The 14,664-nt window shown below is 46.6% G+C and overlaps 1 protein-coding gene and 10 non-coding genes across 11 annotated transcripts; 6 read left to right on the forward strand and 5 right to left on the reverse strand.

The window, feature by feature from the left end:
- Nucleotides 1-115: 115 nt before the first annotated feature.
- LOC128022733 (uncharacterized) lies at nt 116-4,054 on the forward strand. Its single transcript, XM_052610535.1, has 4 exons — nt 116-616; nt 740-949; nt 1,278-2,530; nt 2,640-4,054. The coding sequence occupies exons 1-4, from the start codon at nt 157-159 to the stop codon at nt 3,765-3,767; spliced, it is 3,051 nt and encodes a 1,016-aa protein (XP_052466495.1). The 5' UTR covers nt 116-156; the 3' UTR covers nt 3,768-4,054.
- An 807-nt stretch (nt 4,055-4,861) lies between these two features.
- Nucleotides 4,862-4,933, reverse strand: trnae-cuc (transfer RNA glutamic acid (anticodon CUC)). The gene has a single exon. It is a non-coding gene; the product is annotated as a tRNA-Glu (tRNA).
- A 1,951-nt stretch (nt 4,934-6,884) lies between these two features.
- Nucleotides 6,885-6,956, reverse strand: trnae-cuc (transfer RNA glutamic acid (anticodon CUC)). Its single transcript has one exon. It is a non-coding gene; the product is annotated as a tRNA-Glu (tRNA).
- A 162-nt stretch (nt 6,957-7,118) lies between these two features.
- trnar-acg (transfer RNA arginine (anticodon ACG)) lies at nt 7,119-7,191 on the forward strand. Its single transcript has one exon. It is a non-coding gene; the product is annotated as a tRNA-Arg (tRNA).
- Nucleotides 7,192-8,407: 1,216 nt separating this feature from the next.
- Nucleotides 8,408-8,479, forward strand: trnae-uuc (transfer RNA glutamic acid (anticodon UUC)). Its single transcript has one exon. It is a non-coding gene; the product is annotated as a tRNA-Glu (tRNA).
- A 396-nt stretch (nt 8,480-8,875) lies between these two features.
- On the reverse strand, nt 8,876-8,947 carry trnae-cuc (transfer RNA glutamic acid (anticodon CUC)). Its single transcript has one exon. It is a non-coding gene; the product is annotated as a tRNA-Glu (tRNA).
- Nucleotides 8,948-9,141: 194 nt separating this feature from the next.
- On the forward strand, nt 9,142-9,214 carry trnar-acg (transfer RNA arginine (anticodon ACG)). The gene has a single exon. It is a non-coding gene; the product is annotated as a tRNA-Arg (tRNA).
- A 1,527-nt stretch (nt 9,215-10,741) lies between these two features.
- trnae-cuc (transfer RNA glutamic acid (anticodon CUC)) lies at nt 10,742-10,813 on the reverse strand. Its single transcript has one exon. It is a non-coding gene; the product is annotated as a tRNA-Glu (tRNA).
- A 194-nt stretch (nt 10,814-11,007) lies between these two features.
- Nucleotides 11,008-11,080, forward strand: trnar-acg (transfer RNA arginine (anticodon ACG)). Its single transcript has one exon. It is a non-coding gene; the product is annotated as a tRNA-Arg (tRNA).
- Nucleotides 11,081-13,047: 1,967 nt separating this feature from the next.
- On the forward strand, nt 13,048-13,120 carry trnar-acg (transfer RNA arginine (anticodon ACG)). The gene has a single exon. It is a non-coding gene; the product is annotated as a tRNA-Arg (tRNA).
- Nucleotides 13,121-14,054: 934 nt separating this feature from the next.
- On the reverse strand, nt 14,055-14,126 carry trnae-cuc (transfer RNA glutamic acid (anticodon CUC)). The gene has a single exon. It is a non-coding gene; the product is annotated as a tRNA-Glu (tRNA).
- Between the last annotated feature and the right edge of the window lie 538 nt (nt 14,127-14,664).

The raw sequence follows: 14,664 nt of genomic DNA on the forward strand, positions 1-14,664 counted from the left end.
GTGGACTGTGATTGTTGCAAGAAAGTGGGAGAGACTAAATTGAAGAGGCGGTTCAGCGGCTGGCCAGATGTCATCGTCCGCCTAGACATTTGGCATTTTATGCGAAGTCTGGCAGTAGGGTGCACCACTGACGCCCACCAGTTGTACCCTACTTTTATGGCAAGGCTGTCATCCTGTATTTTTGAGTGGGATGCAGGGGATCTCACTCTGCTGAGACAGGCCAAAAGGGAGCAACTCATCCAACAGGGCTGGCCTACTCTGTCGGAGGCAGAACTGGACCATCATTTAACTAAAGCTGAGCTGCTCCAGCACTGCAGGAGGAGAACACGGGGAGAAGAAACCACTTTCCGCCTCCTTGATATGCTCATCAGAGAGCTCATGGGTGGCAAGGGGAATGATGCTCTTGGTGTTCCTCTACTTGACAGTGTGAGAATGCAGCACATCTGGAATGTCCAGAGGCGGCACATCACCTGTATCCAAGACCCTCCAAATGTGCCGCTCTATACTGAAACTGGAACTACAAGCAAGGGTGGGGTGGTTCTAAAAACTTATCGTTGTGCCAGAGGCTCCACATCCCTGGAATCATTTCACTGCCACCTAAACAGATTTATTCCAGGTTTGTCATGTCAGAATATACCACATTTTGCCACTAATTCCTGTTTATCAAGATATTTGCAGATTAAATTTTATGTTTTGCATTTTCTCAAAGCAATATTTGGCTTTCTATTTCTTTTTCTAGGGAACAGCGCAAACAGCCTGAACTTCCAGATTTATCTCCTGGAAGGTTTATTACGCTGGAATCAGGACCGGGCTGAAGCTGCTGTTGCAGATGGAGGTTCAACTCTGCGCTCTTACACAGGGGAGCTGGTTTACTCTGTCAATGAGAACTACAATAAGTTGTATGGCAGGAAATTGGTCCCTAGCTTCACTCCACCTGCAGTATACACAGGTAAAAATATTTTGATAAATGCAGCTCATGATGTAGCATGTTTTTGGTAAAATTACAAGTGCTTTTGGACAATAATAATGTAATTTTGACATATCAGAGAAAAATTATACTACCAGAATATTTATACATTATTCTGTGTTCTAGGTTTCAGGGCAGAAAATAAAATACATAGTAGAATATAGAGTAATCCTGTCTTTTTATGATACCCTCTGAATTAGATATATATTGTTCATACAGAAGTGGACAACAAAATATTTACTGCATTTCTAAATAAACCTTTCTGCATAATTTCCATTAAAAATGTTTCCTGTTACAAATATTTCCTCAGGGGAGCTCATTGGAGTACAGTACTTGTTGAGGCAGAATAGTCAGCCCCTGGAGGACATGTGCCCTACCTCTGATAGGACCTCTCAATTGCTGGAGGAGATAGATGTGGAGGAGCAAGTGGAAAAGGATGAGGGTTTCATTGATTTCTTTGGAGAGGAAGCCACAGTGGCAAATCTTGTGGCATCAGATGACTTAGTCCTTTCAGGTCCACCAGTTCTACCAGCTGCACCAGTTCCCAGTGTCCAGGCTCCTACAGCTGCACCACTGCCCAGTGTCAAAATTCCACCACTGCCCATTGTCCAGACTCCACCACTGCCCAGTGTCCAGACTCCACCATTGCCCAGTGTCCAGACTCCACCACTGCCCAGTGTCCAGACTCCACCACTGCCCAGTGTCCAGACTCCACCATTGCCCAGTGTCCAGACTCCACCACTGCCCAGTGTCCAGACTCCACCACTGCCCAGTGTCCAGACTCCACCACTGCCCAGTGTCCAGGCTCCACCACTGCTCAGAGTCCGGGCTCCTTCAACTGCACCAGTGCCCAGTGTAGCTGCATCACTGCTCAGTGTCCAGGCTCCACCATTGTTCAGAGTCCGGGCTCCTTCAGCTGCACCAGTGCCCAGTGTCCAGGCTCCACCACTGCTCAGAGTCCGGGCTCCTTCAGCTGCACCAGTGCCCAGTGTAGCTGCACCACTGCCCAGTGTCCAGACTCCACCACTGCCCAGTGTCCAGGCTCCACCACTGCTCAGAGTCCGGGCTCCTTCAGCTGCACCAGTGCCCAGTGTAGCTGCACCACTGCCCAGTGTCCAGACTCCACCACTGCCCAGTGTCCAGACTCCACCACTGCCCAGTGTCCAGGCTCCACCACTGCTCAGAGTCCGGGCTCCTTCAGCTGCACCAGTGCCCAGTGTAGCTGCACCACTGCCCAGTGTCCAGACTCCACCACTGCCCAGTGTCCAGGCTCCACCACTGCTCAGAGTCCGGGCTCCTTCAGCTGCACCAGTGCCCAGTGTAGCTGCACCACTGCCCAGTGTCCAGACTCCACCACTGCCCAGTGTCCAGGCTCCACCACTGCTCAGAGTCCGGGCTCCTTCAGCTGCACCAGTGCCCAGTGTAGCTGCACCACTGCCCAGTGTCCAGACTCCACCACTGCCCAGTGTCCAGGCTCCACCACTGCTCAGAGTCCGGGCTCCTTCAGCTGCACCAGTACCCAGTGTCCAGGATCCTTTAGATACACCAGTGCCCTCAGCAATGGTAAAATTTCCTTTTCTATACGAATTGTCACTCATTTAGTTATCTGCCATTAAGCAGTAAACTTACTTAACAGCATGTAAATACCTAACCAACAGTTATATATTTCCAGGCTGTTGACGAACACTGCATTCCTGGAATGGACCGGGTGGATGCGTTGGCAGAGTGTCTGGTGGAGCTGCGCACACAGACAAGCCTCACACTTACCAACCAACAAGTTGCGACCATTGTGGGTCTGTGGCAGAACCTGGACAAATTTGATAAAGACAGGGTGGTGTATGCTGCTCGTCATCAAGACAGGCTACTTACAGGACGTTTTAGGTCCCCAAAAAAGAAAGCTGTCTTCACTCCTGGTGTCGACAGCACAAAAAGGTGTGTTTTGGGTTCTAGCGGCTCTCCAGCACAGTGGCCTAATTGCTGTCGCCTTGTTGAAATGATTTTCATAAGGTTATGTAACATCCACCGAAGCCCCAAGAAACAGCGGACAGAATGTCTGTCTAGATGGGATCTCATTCTTCGTGATTACAGAAAAATTCGGCAGCTAATCCTGAGCAATGGAACGGTGATGAGTGACACAACCCTTCAGCTAGTTGAGGTAAATCAGAGGACCCTTACGACATGGCACAATAACCGTTTAAAGGGTCAGGAGGTCTCCTTGCTGTTGCAAGGGCTGGACCTTCCAGAGGCACGTCCAGTGGCTTTGGATGTTTTGCCTCCAGCACGAGTACAGCCTGTTGTGCCTCCACAATATAGCCACCAGTTGCATACCTACCAGATGCCACCAGACACAGCTGGACAGGCAAAGACAAAGTTTAGAAAGATTGCGCCCTCAGCTACCTGTACATCTGCCACAGCAACTTCAATCTGGCCATCAGCCGTACACCCTCAGCGTTCAGCCACGTCCAGCCAGCTAAGGACAATTTGTCCCAGGCCGACAGCACCACACCCATTGGTTCCTGACACACCCACTGCCCCTGTTGTGTCTCAGATGTTTCTGGTGCCCTGCCCAGCCCCATTTTCCACCATTAACCCTGGAGCAATTTCCTCTGAGCCACCTGCAAATGACACAGCCACTCCAACCAAACGATCGTACAATCGCACTGTAAAAGCAAATTCGTGCAGAAAGTGTGGCCAATTTCGTACTCAAGAAACTGGCCATAGCCAGTACAAAGGCAAAATATATTGCCCTAATAAAGAAACAATTACAAAGGAGCAGTGGTTACAGATTATGAGAAGATAACTCATTTATTTATGTGTGATACATTCATTTTGTTCTCTTGGTTGGATCTGTTCTGTTTTTTATCTTCCAGCCATATTTAATGTTAAAGAGTTATACTGTGCACTTTTTTTTATCTTGTATTATTATTATTATTATTATTATTATTATAAACATGTGGGTATGTATGTGAATACACTATAATACATATGGAAATATATATACATATTAAATAAAGTTAAACTATTATTATTATTATTATAGAAAGGTTTATGTGTAGAGGAAGCAGTATAAAGTAAAATACCAAAATGTGTAGATTTTGATGTATATATTTATATATTTTTTTGTACTTATTTTATATAGCGTGTGCACTTAAAATTCTTAATTTTATATTGAATTTAGTACTTTTCCTACATTTTTTTAAATATGTATATAGTTAATAAATATATTTCTCTTTGACTGGTGTGTTGTATTTATTTGTTTTATTGAATGTAATGACATTCAGTTTACAGTTAAATTCAGTGTCACGTGTAGCTTTGCAGTAAGTAATATGATACAATAAAGTGTGAATGCCGTAATAAGGAGGTTATTTTGTCCCTACTGCCACAGGAAATGATTGCCTTAATAAATGCACTTTGACTAATGATAATGAGAATAAAATAAAAATCAATCTTAGAAACGAAAGAATTATTAAATCAAAAACATTACTGTCAAAATCAATCTTAGAAATGAAACAATAATTAAATTCAAATACATTACTTTTAAAATCAAACTTGGACACGAAACAATCGATTTACGATTTTTAACAAATACACGCATAACTTTATGTGACAGCGTGGATTCGAACCTACGATTTCCTGAATTTCTCGCGCTTCTCTTCCTCTCTCTCCCCTCTTCCCCCCCTTCTTATACAGACAATTGTTCCCCAGCTTTGGCGGAGCTGGTAGAGCGGAGGACTGTAGGTTGGAGTGTTGGCCATCCTTAGGTCGCTGGTTCAACTCCGGCTCGAAGGAGGTGTTTTTTTCATGTTCCCACCAATGTTTTGGCTTGGAGCTGGCTTTCTCACAGCTGTCAGCAGAGCTTGAATTCGCAGTCCACAATTGGAAGGCAAAAGAGCTTTCCCTGACCGGGAATCGAACCCGGGCCGCGGCGGTGAGAGCGCCGAATCCTAACCACTAGACCACCAGGGATGGATGGTGGGCTGGAGGGCTCGTGGGCTGGTGGGCAGGAGGGCTGGAGGGCTCGTGGGCTGGTGGGCTGGTGGGCTGCAGGGCTGGTAGTCTGTTCTCCTGATAACAAGGTGAGAATGAGCAGACATCAATGCTTGCCACCGTCACATCGAAAACCAACAAGTCTGTAACAATCGGGGGTCTTTACTAATGGTGGGCCAGTGGCGCAATGGATAACGCGTCTGACTACGGATCAGAAGATTCTAGGTTCGACTCCTGGCTGGCTTGCTCTGTGCTTGTTTTTCTCCGGCTTATTTTGTTGTTGTGTTTTTTTTCTCCAAAGTCCAAAAGAAAAGGCAACTCTCTAGGCATTCTTCTATTTTTTCCAAAAAAAGGCACATTCTGCACACCCATTCCGATGTCTAGGGGAGACACGGACATGCTTTGGTATTGCCATTCATCTCACAAAATGCTGGCTGGTGGGCCAGTTGATTCTAGAATGAACAATTTCATCGCTACTCTGTAGCCGCTTTACTACTTTGAAGGGTGCAATGCCATGTGGTTTTGATGTCACAGGCTTGCCATTTTGAAGCCTTATCACTAATTGCCGCCTGGACATTGAGAATAATTTGTAATCTGCATTAAACTGAACGAGCGAATAATCAGCATATTAAAAATTGGTCTCACTTTCATTATTAACCTCACAACATGTCAGTTTTGTACCTTGACAGACCGACGATAGGCAGTTTTTCCTCTAGATAACGGTTGCCATGTGTGTTTTCAGATGCATGACACAAGTATTTTCACCTGGACAAGACCTTAATTACCAGTTCGAGGTATAAATTCAGCAATCACAGGATTCTGGCCAAAAAACTGAACCATGTGTGAGTCAACAAACATGTCCCTTGAATGCATGCAACACTATATATTTCAGTAAACCGTCCCTTCGGATGATTCTTGTATTGCCAAATTATTATCACATTGTTACAGTCACACACCAAAAGCAACAGGCCACTACAAAACCCTGCGCCCACACTGGCCACATTTATGGAAAGTGGCCCACAAGCTTGTGGCCAGTTAAAGCTGGCCAGTTCCCATATGGTCTAGCAGTTAGGATTCCTGGTTTTCTCGTACGCAGCCAGGGGTTGACTCCAGTTTTTCCTCTAGATAAAGGTTGCCGTGTGTGTTTTCAAATGGATGACACGAGTATTTTCACTTGGACAAGAGCTTAATTACCAGTTTGAGGAATCAATTCTGCAATCACAGGAATCTGCCCAAATACACTGAACCCCCGGGTTGAGTGAAAAAACAGATTCCCTGAATGCATACAACACTATATAATTCAGAAAACCGTCCTTTTGGATAATTCTTGTTTTGCCAAATTATTATCACATTGTTACAGTCACAGAACTAAAGCAACAGGCCACTACAAGGTCCTGCGCCCACGCTGACCACATGTATGGAAAGTGCGCCAGAAGCCCATGGCCAGTTTAAAGTGTCCAAATCCCATATGGTCTAGCGGTTAGGATTCCTGGTTTTCACCCAGGCGGCCTGGGTTCAACTCCCGGTATGGGAATGCATGCTCCTTTTTGCTTCCCTCCTCAAAAATCCAGCAAATCTTCCTGCACCAGAAGTGACTTTTTGGCCAGCAGTAGAGCTACAGAACCCTGATATGTCGAGGTCCTGATCCAGCAAATCTTCCTGCACCAGAAGTGACTTTTTGGCCAGCAGTAGAGCTACAGAACCCTGATATGTCGAGGTTCTGACTAGCCCTTAGCCCCTTCGATAGCTCAGCTGGTAGAGCGGAGGACTGTAGGTTGGAGTGTTGGCCATCCTTAGGTCGCTGGTTCAACTCCGGCTCGAAGGAGGTGTTTTTTTCATGTTCCCACCAATGTTTTGGCTTGGAGCTGGCTTTCTCACAGCTGTCAGCAGAGCTTGAATTCGCAGTCCACAATTGGAAGGCAAAAGAGCTTTCCCTGACCGGGAATCGAACCCGGGCCGCGGCGGTGAGAGCGCCGAATCCTAACCACTAGACCACCAGGGATGGATGGTGGGCTGGAGGGCTCGTGGGCTGGTGGGCTGGTGGGCTGGAGGGCTGGTAGTCTGTTCTCCTGATAACAAGGTGAGAATGAGCAGACATCAATGCTTGCCACCGTCACATCGAAAACCAACAAGTCTGTAACAATCGGGGGTCTTTACTAATGGTGGGCCAGTGGCGCAATGGATAACGCGTCTGACTACGGATCAGAAGATTCTAGGTTCGACTCCTGGCTGGCTCGCTCTGTGCTTGTTTTTCTCCGGCTTATTTTGTTGTTGTGTTTTTTTTCTCCAAAGTCCAAAAGAAAAGGCAACTCTCTAGGCATTCTTCTATTTTTTCCAAAAAAAGGCACATTCTGCACACCCATTCCGATGTCTAGGGGAGACACGGACATGCTTTGGTATTGCCATTCGTCTCACAAAATGCAGGCTGGTGGGCCAGTTGATTCTAGAAAGAACAATTTCATCGCTACTCTGTAACCGCTTTACTACTTTGAAGGGTGCAATGCCATGTGGTTTTGATGTCACAGGCTTGCCATTTTGAAGCCTTATCACTAATTGCCACCTGGACATTGAGAATAATTTGTAATCTGCATTAAACTGAACGAGCGAATAATCAGCATATTAAAAATTGGTCTCACTTTCATTATTAACCTCACAACATGTCAGTTTTGTACCTTGACAGACCGACGATAGGCAGTTTTTCCTCTAGATAACGGTTGCCATGTGTGTTTTCAGATGCATGACACAAGTATTTTCACCTGGACAAGACCTTAATTACCAGTTCGAGGTATAAATTCAGCAATCACAGGATTCTGGCCAAAAAACTGAACCATGTGTGAGTCAACAAACATGTCCCTTGAATGCATGCAACACTATATATTTCAGTAAACCGTCCCTTCGGATGATTCTTGTATTGCCAAATTATTATCACATTGTTACAGTCACACACCAAAAGCAACAGGCCACTACAAGACCCTGCGCCCACACTGGCCACATTTATGGAAAGTGGCCCACAAGCTTGTGGCCAGTTAAAGCTGGCCAGTTCCCATATGGTCTAGCAGTTAGGATTCCTGGTTTTCTTGTACGCAGCCAGGGGTTGACTCCAGTTTTTCCTCTAGATAAAGGTTGCCGTGTGTGTTTTCAAATGGATGACACGAGTATTTTCACTTGGACAAGAGCTTAATTACCAGTTTGAGGAATCAATTCTGCAATCACAGGAATCTGCCCAAATACACTGAACCCCCGGGTTGAGTGAAAAAACAGATTCCCTGAATGCATACAACACTATATAATTCAGAAAACCGTCCTTTTGGATAATTCTTGTTTTGCCAAATTATTATCACATTGTTACAGTCACAGAACTAAAGCAACAGGCCACTACAAGGTCCTGCGCCCACGCTGACCACATGTATGGAAAGTGCGCCAGAAGCCCATGGCCAGTTTAAAGTGTCCAAATCCCATATGGTCTAGCGGTTAGGATTCCTGGTTTTCACCCAGGCGGCCCGGGTTCAACTCCCGGTATGGGAATGCATGCTCCTTTTTGCTTCCCTCCTCAAAAATCCAGCAAATCTTCCTGCACCAGAAGTGACTTTTTGGCCAGCAGTAGAGCTACAGAACCCTGATATGTCGAGGTTCTGATCCAGCAAATCTTCCTGCACCAGAAGTGACTTTTTGGCCAGCAGTAGAGCTACAGAACCCTGATATGTCGAGGTTCTGACTAGCCCTTAGCCCCTTCGATAGCTCAGCTGGTAGAGCGGAGGACTGTAGGTTGGAGTGTTGGCAATCCTTAGGTCGCTGGTTCAACTCCGGCTCGAAGGAGGTGTTTTTTTCATGTTCCCACCAATGTTTTGGCTTGGAGCTGGCTTTCTCACAGCTGTCAGCAGAGCTTGAATTCGCAGTCTACAATTGGAAGGCAAAAGAGCTTTCCCTGACCGGGAATCGAACCCGGGCCGCGGCGGTGAGAGCGCCGAATCCTAACCACTAGACCACCAGGGATGGATGGTGGCCTGGAGGGCTCGTGGGCTGGTGGGCAGGAGGGCTGGAGGGCTCGTGGGCTGGTGGGCTGGTGGGCTGGAGGGCTGGTAGTCTGTTCTCCTGATAACAAGGTGAGAATGAGCAGACATCAATGCTTGCCACCGTCACATCGAAAACCAACAAGTCTGTAACAATCGGGGGTCTTTACTATTGGTGGGCCAGTGGCGCAATGGATAACGCGTCTGACTACGGATCAGAAGATTCTAGGTTCGACTCCTGGCTGGCTCGCTCTGTGCTTGTTTTTCTCCGGCTTATTTTGTTGTTGTGTTTTTTTTCTCCAAAGTCCAAAAGAAAAGGCAACTCTCTAGGCATTCTTCTATTTTTTCCAAAAAAAGGCACATTCTGCACACCCATTCCGATGTCTAGGGGAGACACGGACATGCTTTGGTATTGCCATTCGTCTCACAAAATGCAGGCTGGTGGGCCAGTTGATTCTAGAAAGAACAATTTCATCGCTACTCTGTAACCGCTTTACTACTTTGAAGGGTGCAATGCCATGTGGTTTTGATGTCACAGGCTTGCCATTTTGAAGCCTTATCACTAATTGCCACCTGGACATTGAGAATAATTTGTAATCTGCATTAAACTGAACGAGCGAATAATCAGCAATTTTGCGGATTAAAAATTGGTCTCACTTTCATTATTAACCTCACAACATGTCAGTTTTGTACCTTGACAGACCGACGATAGGCAGTTTTTCCTCTAGATAACGGTTGCCATGTGTGTTTTCAGATGCATGACACAAGTATTTTCACCTGGACAATACCTTAATTACCAGTTCGAGGTATAAATTCAGCAATCACAGGATTCTGGCCAAAAAACTGAACCATGTGCGAGTCAACAAACATGTCCCTTGAATGCATGCAACACTATATATTTCAGTAAACCGTCCCTTCGGATGATTCTTGTATTGCCAAATTATTATCACATTGTTACAGTCACACACCAAAAGCAACAGGCCACTACAAAACCCTGCGCCCACACTGGCCACATTTATGGAAAGTGGCCCACAAGCTTGTGGCCAGTTAAAGCTGGCCAGTTCCCATATGGTCTAGCAGTTAGGATTCCTGGTTTTCTTGTACGCAGCCAGGGGTTGACTCCAGTTTTTCCTCTAGATAAAGGTTGCCGTGTGTGTTTTCAAATGGATGACACGAGTATTTTCACTTGGACAAGAGCTTAATTACCAGTTTGAGGAATCAATTCTGCAATCACAGGAATCTGCCCAAATACACTGAACCCCCGGGTTGAGTGAAAAAACAGATTCCCTGAATGCATACAACACTATATAATTCAGAAAACCGTCCTTTTGGATAATTCTTGTTTTGCCAAATTATTATCACATTGTTACAGTCACAGAACTAAAGCAACAGGCCACTACTAGGTCCTGCGCCCACGCTGACCACATGTATGGAAAGTGCGCCAGAAGCCCATGGCCAGTTTAAAGTGTCCAGATCCCATATGGTCTAGCGGTTAGGATTCCTGGTTTTTTTTTTTTTTGACTTTTTGGCCAGCAGTAGAGCTACAGAACCCTGATATGTCGAGGTTCTGACTAGCCCTTAGACCCTTCGATAGCTCAGCTGGTAGAGCGGAGGACTGTAGGTTGGAGTGTTGGCCATCCTTAGGTCGCTGGTTCAACTCCGGCTCGAAGGAGGTGTTTTTTTCATGTTCCCACCAATGTTTTGGCTTGGAGCTGGCTTTCTCACAGCTGTCAGCAGAGCTTGAATTCGCAGTCCACAATTGGAAGGCAAAAGAGCTTTCCCTGACCGGGAATCGAACCCGGGCCGCGGCGGTGAGAGCGCCGAATCCTAACCACTAGACCACCAGGGATGGATGGTGGGCTGGAGGGCTGGTGGGCTGGTGGGCAGGAGGGCTGGAGGGCTCCTGGGCTGGTGGGCTGGTGGGCTGGAGGGCTGGTAGTCTGTTCTCCTGATAACAAGGTGAGAATGAGCAGACATCAATGCTTGCCACCGTCACATCGAAAACCAACAAGTCTGTAACAATCGGGGGTCTTTACTAATGGTGGGCCAGTGGCGCAATGGATAACGCGTCTGACTACGGATCAGAAGATTCTAGGTTCGACTCCTGGCTGGCTCGCTCTGTGCTTGTTTTTCTCCGGCTTATTTTGTTGTTGTGTTTTTTTTCTCCAAAGTCCAAAAGAAAAGGCAACTCTCTAGGCATTCTTCTATTTTTTCCAAAAAAAGGCACATTCTGCACACCCATTCCGATGTCTAGGGGAGACACGGACATGCTTTGGTATTGCCATTCATCTCACAAAATGCTGGCTGGTGGGCCAGTTGATTCTAGAATGAACAATTTCATCGCTACTCTGTAACCGCTTTACTACTTTGAAGGGTGCAATGCCATGTGGTTTTGATGTCACAGGCTTGCCATTTTGAAGCCTTATCACTAATTGCCACCTGGACATTGAGAATAATTTGTAATCTGCATTAAACTGAACGAGCGAATAATCAGCATATTAAAAATTGGTCTCACTTTCATTATTAACCTCACAACATGTCAGTTTTGTACCTTGACAGACCGACGATAGGCAGTTTTTCCTCTAGATAACGGTTGCCATGTGTGTTTTCAGATGCATGACACAAGTATTTTCACCTGGACAAGACCTTAATTACCAGTTCGAGGTATAAATTCAGCAATCACAGGATTCTGGCCAAAAAAACTGAACCATGTGTGAGTCAACAAACATGTCCCTTGAATGCATGCAACACTATATATTTCAGTAAACCGTCCCTTCGGATGATTCTTGTATTGCCAAATTATTATCACATTGTTACAGTCACACACCAAAAGCAACAGGCCACTACAAAACCCTGCGCCCACACTGGCCACATTTATGGAAAGTGGCCCACAAGCTTGTGGCCAGTTAAAGCTGGCCAGTTCCCATATGGTCTAGCAGTTAGGATTCCTGGTTTTCTCGTACGCAGCCAGGGGTTGACTCCAGTTTTTCCTCTAGATAAAGGTTGCCGTGTGTGTTTTCAAATGGATGACACGAGTATTTTCACTTGGACAAGAGCTTAATTACCAGTTTGAGGAATCAATTCTGCAATCACAGGAATCTGCCCAAATACACTGAACCCCCGGGTTGAGTGAAAAAACAGATTCCCTGAATGCATACAACACTATATAATTCAGAAAACCGTCATTTTGGATAATTCTTGTTTTGCCAAATTATTATCACATTGTTACAGTCACAGAACTAAAGCAACAGGCCACTACAAGGTCCTGCACCCACGCTGACCACATGTATGGAAAGTGCGCCAGAAGCCCATGGCCAGTTTAAAGTGTCCAAATCCCATATGGTCTAGCGGTTAGGATTCCTGGTTTTCACCCAGGCGGCCCGGCTTCAACTCCCGGTATGGGAATGCATGCTCCTTTTTGCTTCCCTCCTCAAAAATCCAGCAAATCTTCCTGCACCAGAAGTGACTTTTTGGCCAGCAGTAGAGCTACAGAACCCTGATATGTCGAGGTTCTGATCCAGCAAATCTTCCTGCACCAGAAGTGACTTTTTGGCCAGCAGTAGAGCTACAGAACCCTGATATGTCGAGGTTCTGACTAGCCCTTAGCCCCTTCGATAGCTCAGCTGGTAGAGCGGAGGACTGTAGGTTGGAGTGTTGGCCATCCTTAGGTCGCTGGTTCAACTCCGGCTCGAAGGAGGTGTTTTTTTCATGTTCCCACCAATGTTTTGGCTTGGAGATTGCTTTCTCACAGCTGTCAGCAGAGCTTGAATTCGCAGTCCACAATTGGAAGGCAAAAGAGCTTTCCCTGACCGGGAATCGAACCCGGGCCGCGGCGGCGAGAGCGCCGAATCCTAACCACTAGACCACCAGGGAGGGATGGTGGGCTGGAGGGCTCGTGGGCTGGAGGGCTCGTGGGCTGGTGGGCAGGAGGGCTGGAGGGCTCGTGGGCTGGTGGGCTGGTGGGCTGGAGGGCTGGTAGTCTGTTCTCCTGATAACAAGGTGAGAATGAGCAGACATCAATGCTTGCCACCGTCACATCGAAAACCAACAAGTCTGTAACAATCGGGTTTCCTTACCAATGGTGGGCCAGTGGCGCAATGGATAACGCGTCTGACTACGGATCAGAAGATTCTAGGTTCGACTCCTGGCTGGCTCGCTCTGTGCTTGTTTTTCTCCGGCTTATTTTGTTGTTGTGTTTTTTTTCTCCAAAGTCCAAAACAAAAGGCAACTCTCTAGGCATTCTTCTATTTTTTCCAAAAAAAGGCACATTCTGCACACCCATTCCGATGTCTAGGGGAGACACGGACATGCTTTGGTATTGCCATTCGTCTCACAAAATGCAGGCTGGTGGGCCAGTTGATTCTAGAATGAACAATTTCATCGCTACTCTGTAACCGCTTTACTACTTTGAAGGGTGCAATGCCATGTGGTTTTGATGTCACAGGCTTGCCATTTTGAAGCCTTATCACTAATTGCCACCTGGACATGACACAAGTATTTTCACCTGGACAAGACCTTAATTACCAGTTCGAGGTATAAATTCAGCAATCACAGGATTCTGGCCAAAAAACTGAACCTTGTGTGAGTCAACAAACATGTCCCTTGAATGCATGCAACACTATATATTTCAGTAAACCGTCCCTTCGGATGATTCTTGTATTGCCAAATTATTATCACATTGTTACAGTCACACACCAAAAGCAACATGCCACTACAAAACCCTGCGCCCACACTGGCCACATTTATGGAAAGTGGCCCACAAGCTTGTGGCCAGTTAAAGCTGGCCAGTTCCCATATGGTCTAGCAGTTAGGATTCCTGGTTTTTTTTTTTTTACTTTTTGGCCAGCAGTAGAGCTACAGAACCCTGATATGTCGAGGTTCTGACTAGCCCTTAGCCCCTTCGATAGCTCAGCTGGTAGAGCGGAGGACTGTAGGTTGGAGTGTTGGCCATCCTTAGGTCGCTGGTTCAACTCCGGCTCGAAGGAGGTGTTTTTTTCATGTTCCCACCAATGTTTTGGCTTGGAGCTGGCTTTCTCACAGCTGTCAGCAGAGCTTGAATTCGCAGTCCACAATTGGAAGGCAAAAGAGCTTTCCCTGACCGGGAATCGAACCCGGGCCGCGGCGGTGAGAGCGCCGAATCCTAACCACTAGACCACCAGGGATGGATGGTGGGCTGGAGGGCTCGTGGGCTGGTGGGCAGGAGAGCTGGAGGGCTCGTGGGCTGGTGGGCTGGTGGGCTGGTGGGCTGGAGGGCTGGTAGTCTGTTCTCCTGATAACAAGGTGAGAATGAGCAGACATCAATGCTTGCCACCGTCACATCGAAAACCAACAAGTCTGTAACAATCGGGGGTCTTTACTAATGGTGGGCCAGTGGCGCAATGGATAACGCGTCTGACTACGGATCAGAAGATTCTAGGTTCGACTCCTGGCTGGCTTGCTCTGTGCTTGTTTTTCTCCGGCTTATTTTGTTGTTGTGTTTTTTTTCTCCAAAGTCCAAAAGAAAAGGCAACTCTCTAGGCATTCTTCTATTTTTTCCAAAAAAAGGCACATTCTGCACACCCATTCCGATGTCTAGGGGAGACACGGACATGCTTTGGTATTGCCATTCATCTCACAAAATGCTGGCTGGTGGGCCAGTTGATTCTAGAATGAACAATTTCATCGCTACTCTGTAACCGCTTTACTACTTTGAAGGGTGCA

This window comes from Carassius gibelio, chromosome A11, assembly GCF_023724105.1.
Source record: "Carassius gibelio isolate Cgi1373 ecotype wild population from Czech Republic chromosome A11, carGib1.2-hapl.c, whole genome shotgun sequence".
Taxonomy (NCBI): domain Eukaryota; kingdom Metazoa; phylum Chordata; class Actinopteri; order Cypriniformes; family Cyprinidae; genus Carassius; species Carassius gibelio.

What these genes read in the sequence shown, in the direction of transcription:
- LOC128022733 (XM_052610535.1), top strand. Translation starts at nt 157, where the DNA reads ATGGCAAGGCTGTCATCCTGTATTTTTGAGTGGGATGCAGGGGATCTC. An exon ending in CCTAAACAGATTTATTCCAG is followed by an intron (nt 617 to 739) that starts GTTTGTCATGTC and finishes TTCTTTTTCTAG; the next exon opens with GGAACAGCGCAAACAGCCTG. An exon ending in CACCAGTGCCCTCAGCAATG is followed by an intron (nt 2,531 to 2,639) that starts GTAAAATTTCCT and finishes ATATATTTCCAG; the next exon opens with GCTGTTGACGAACACTGCAT.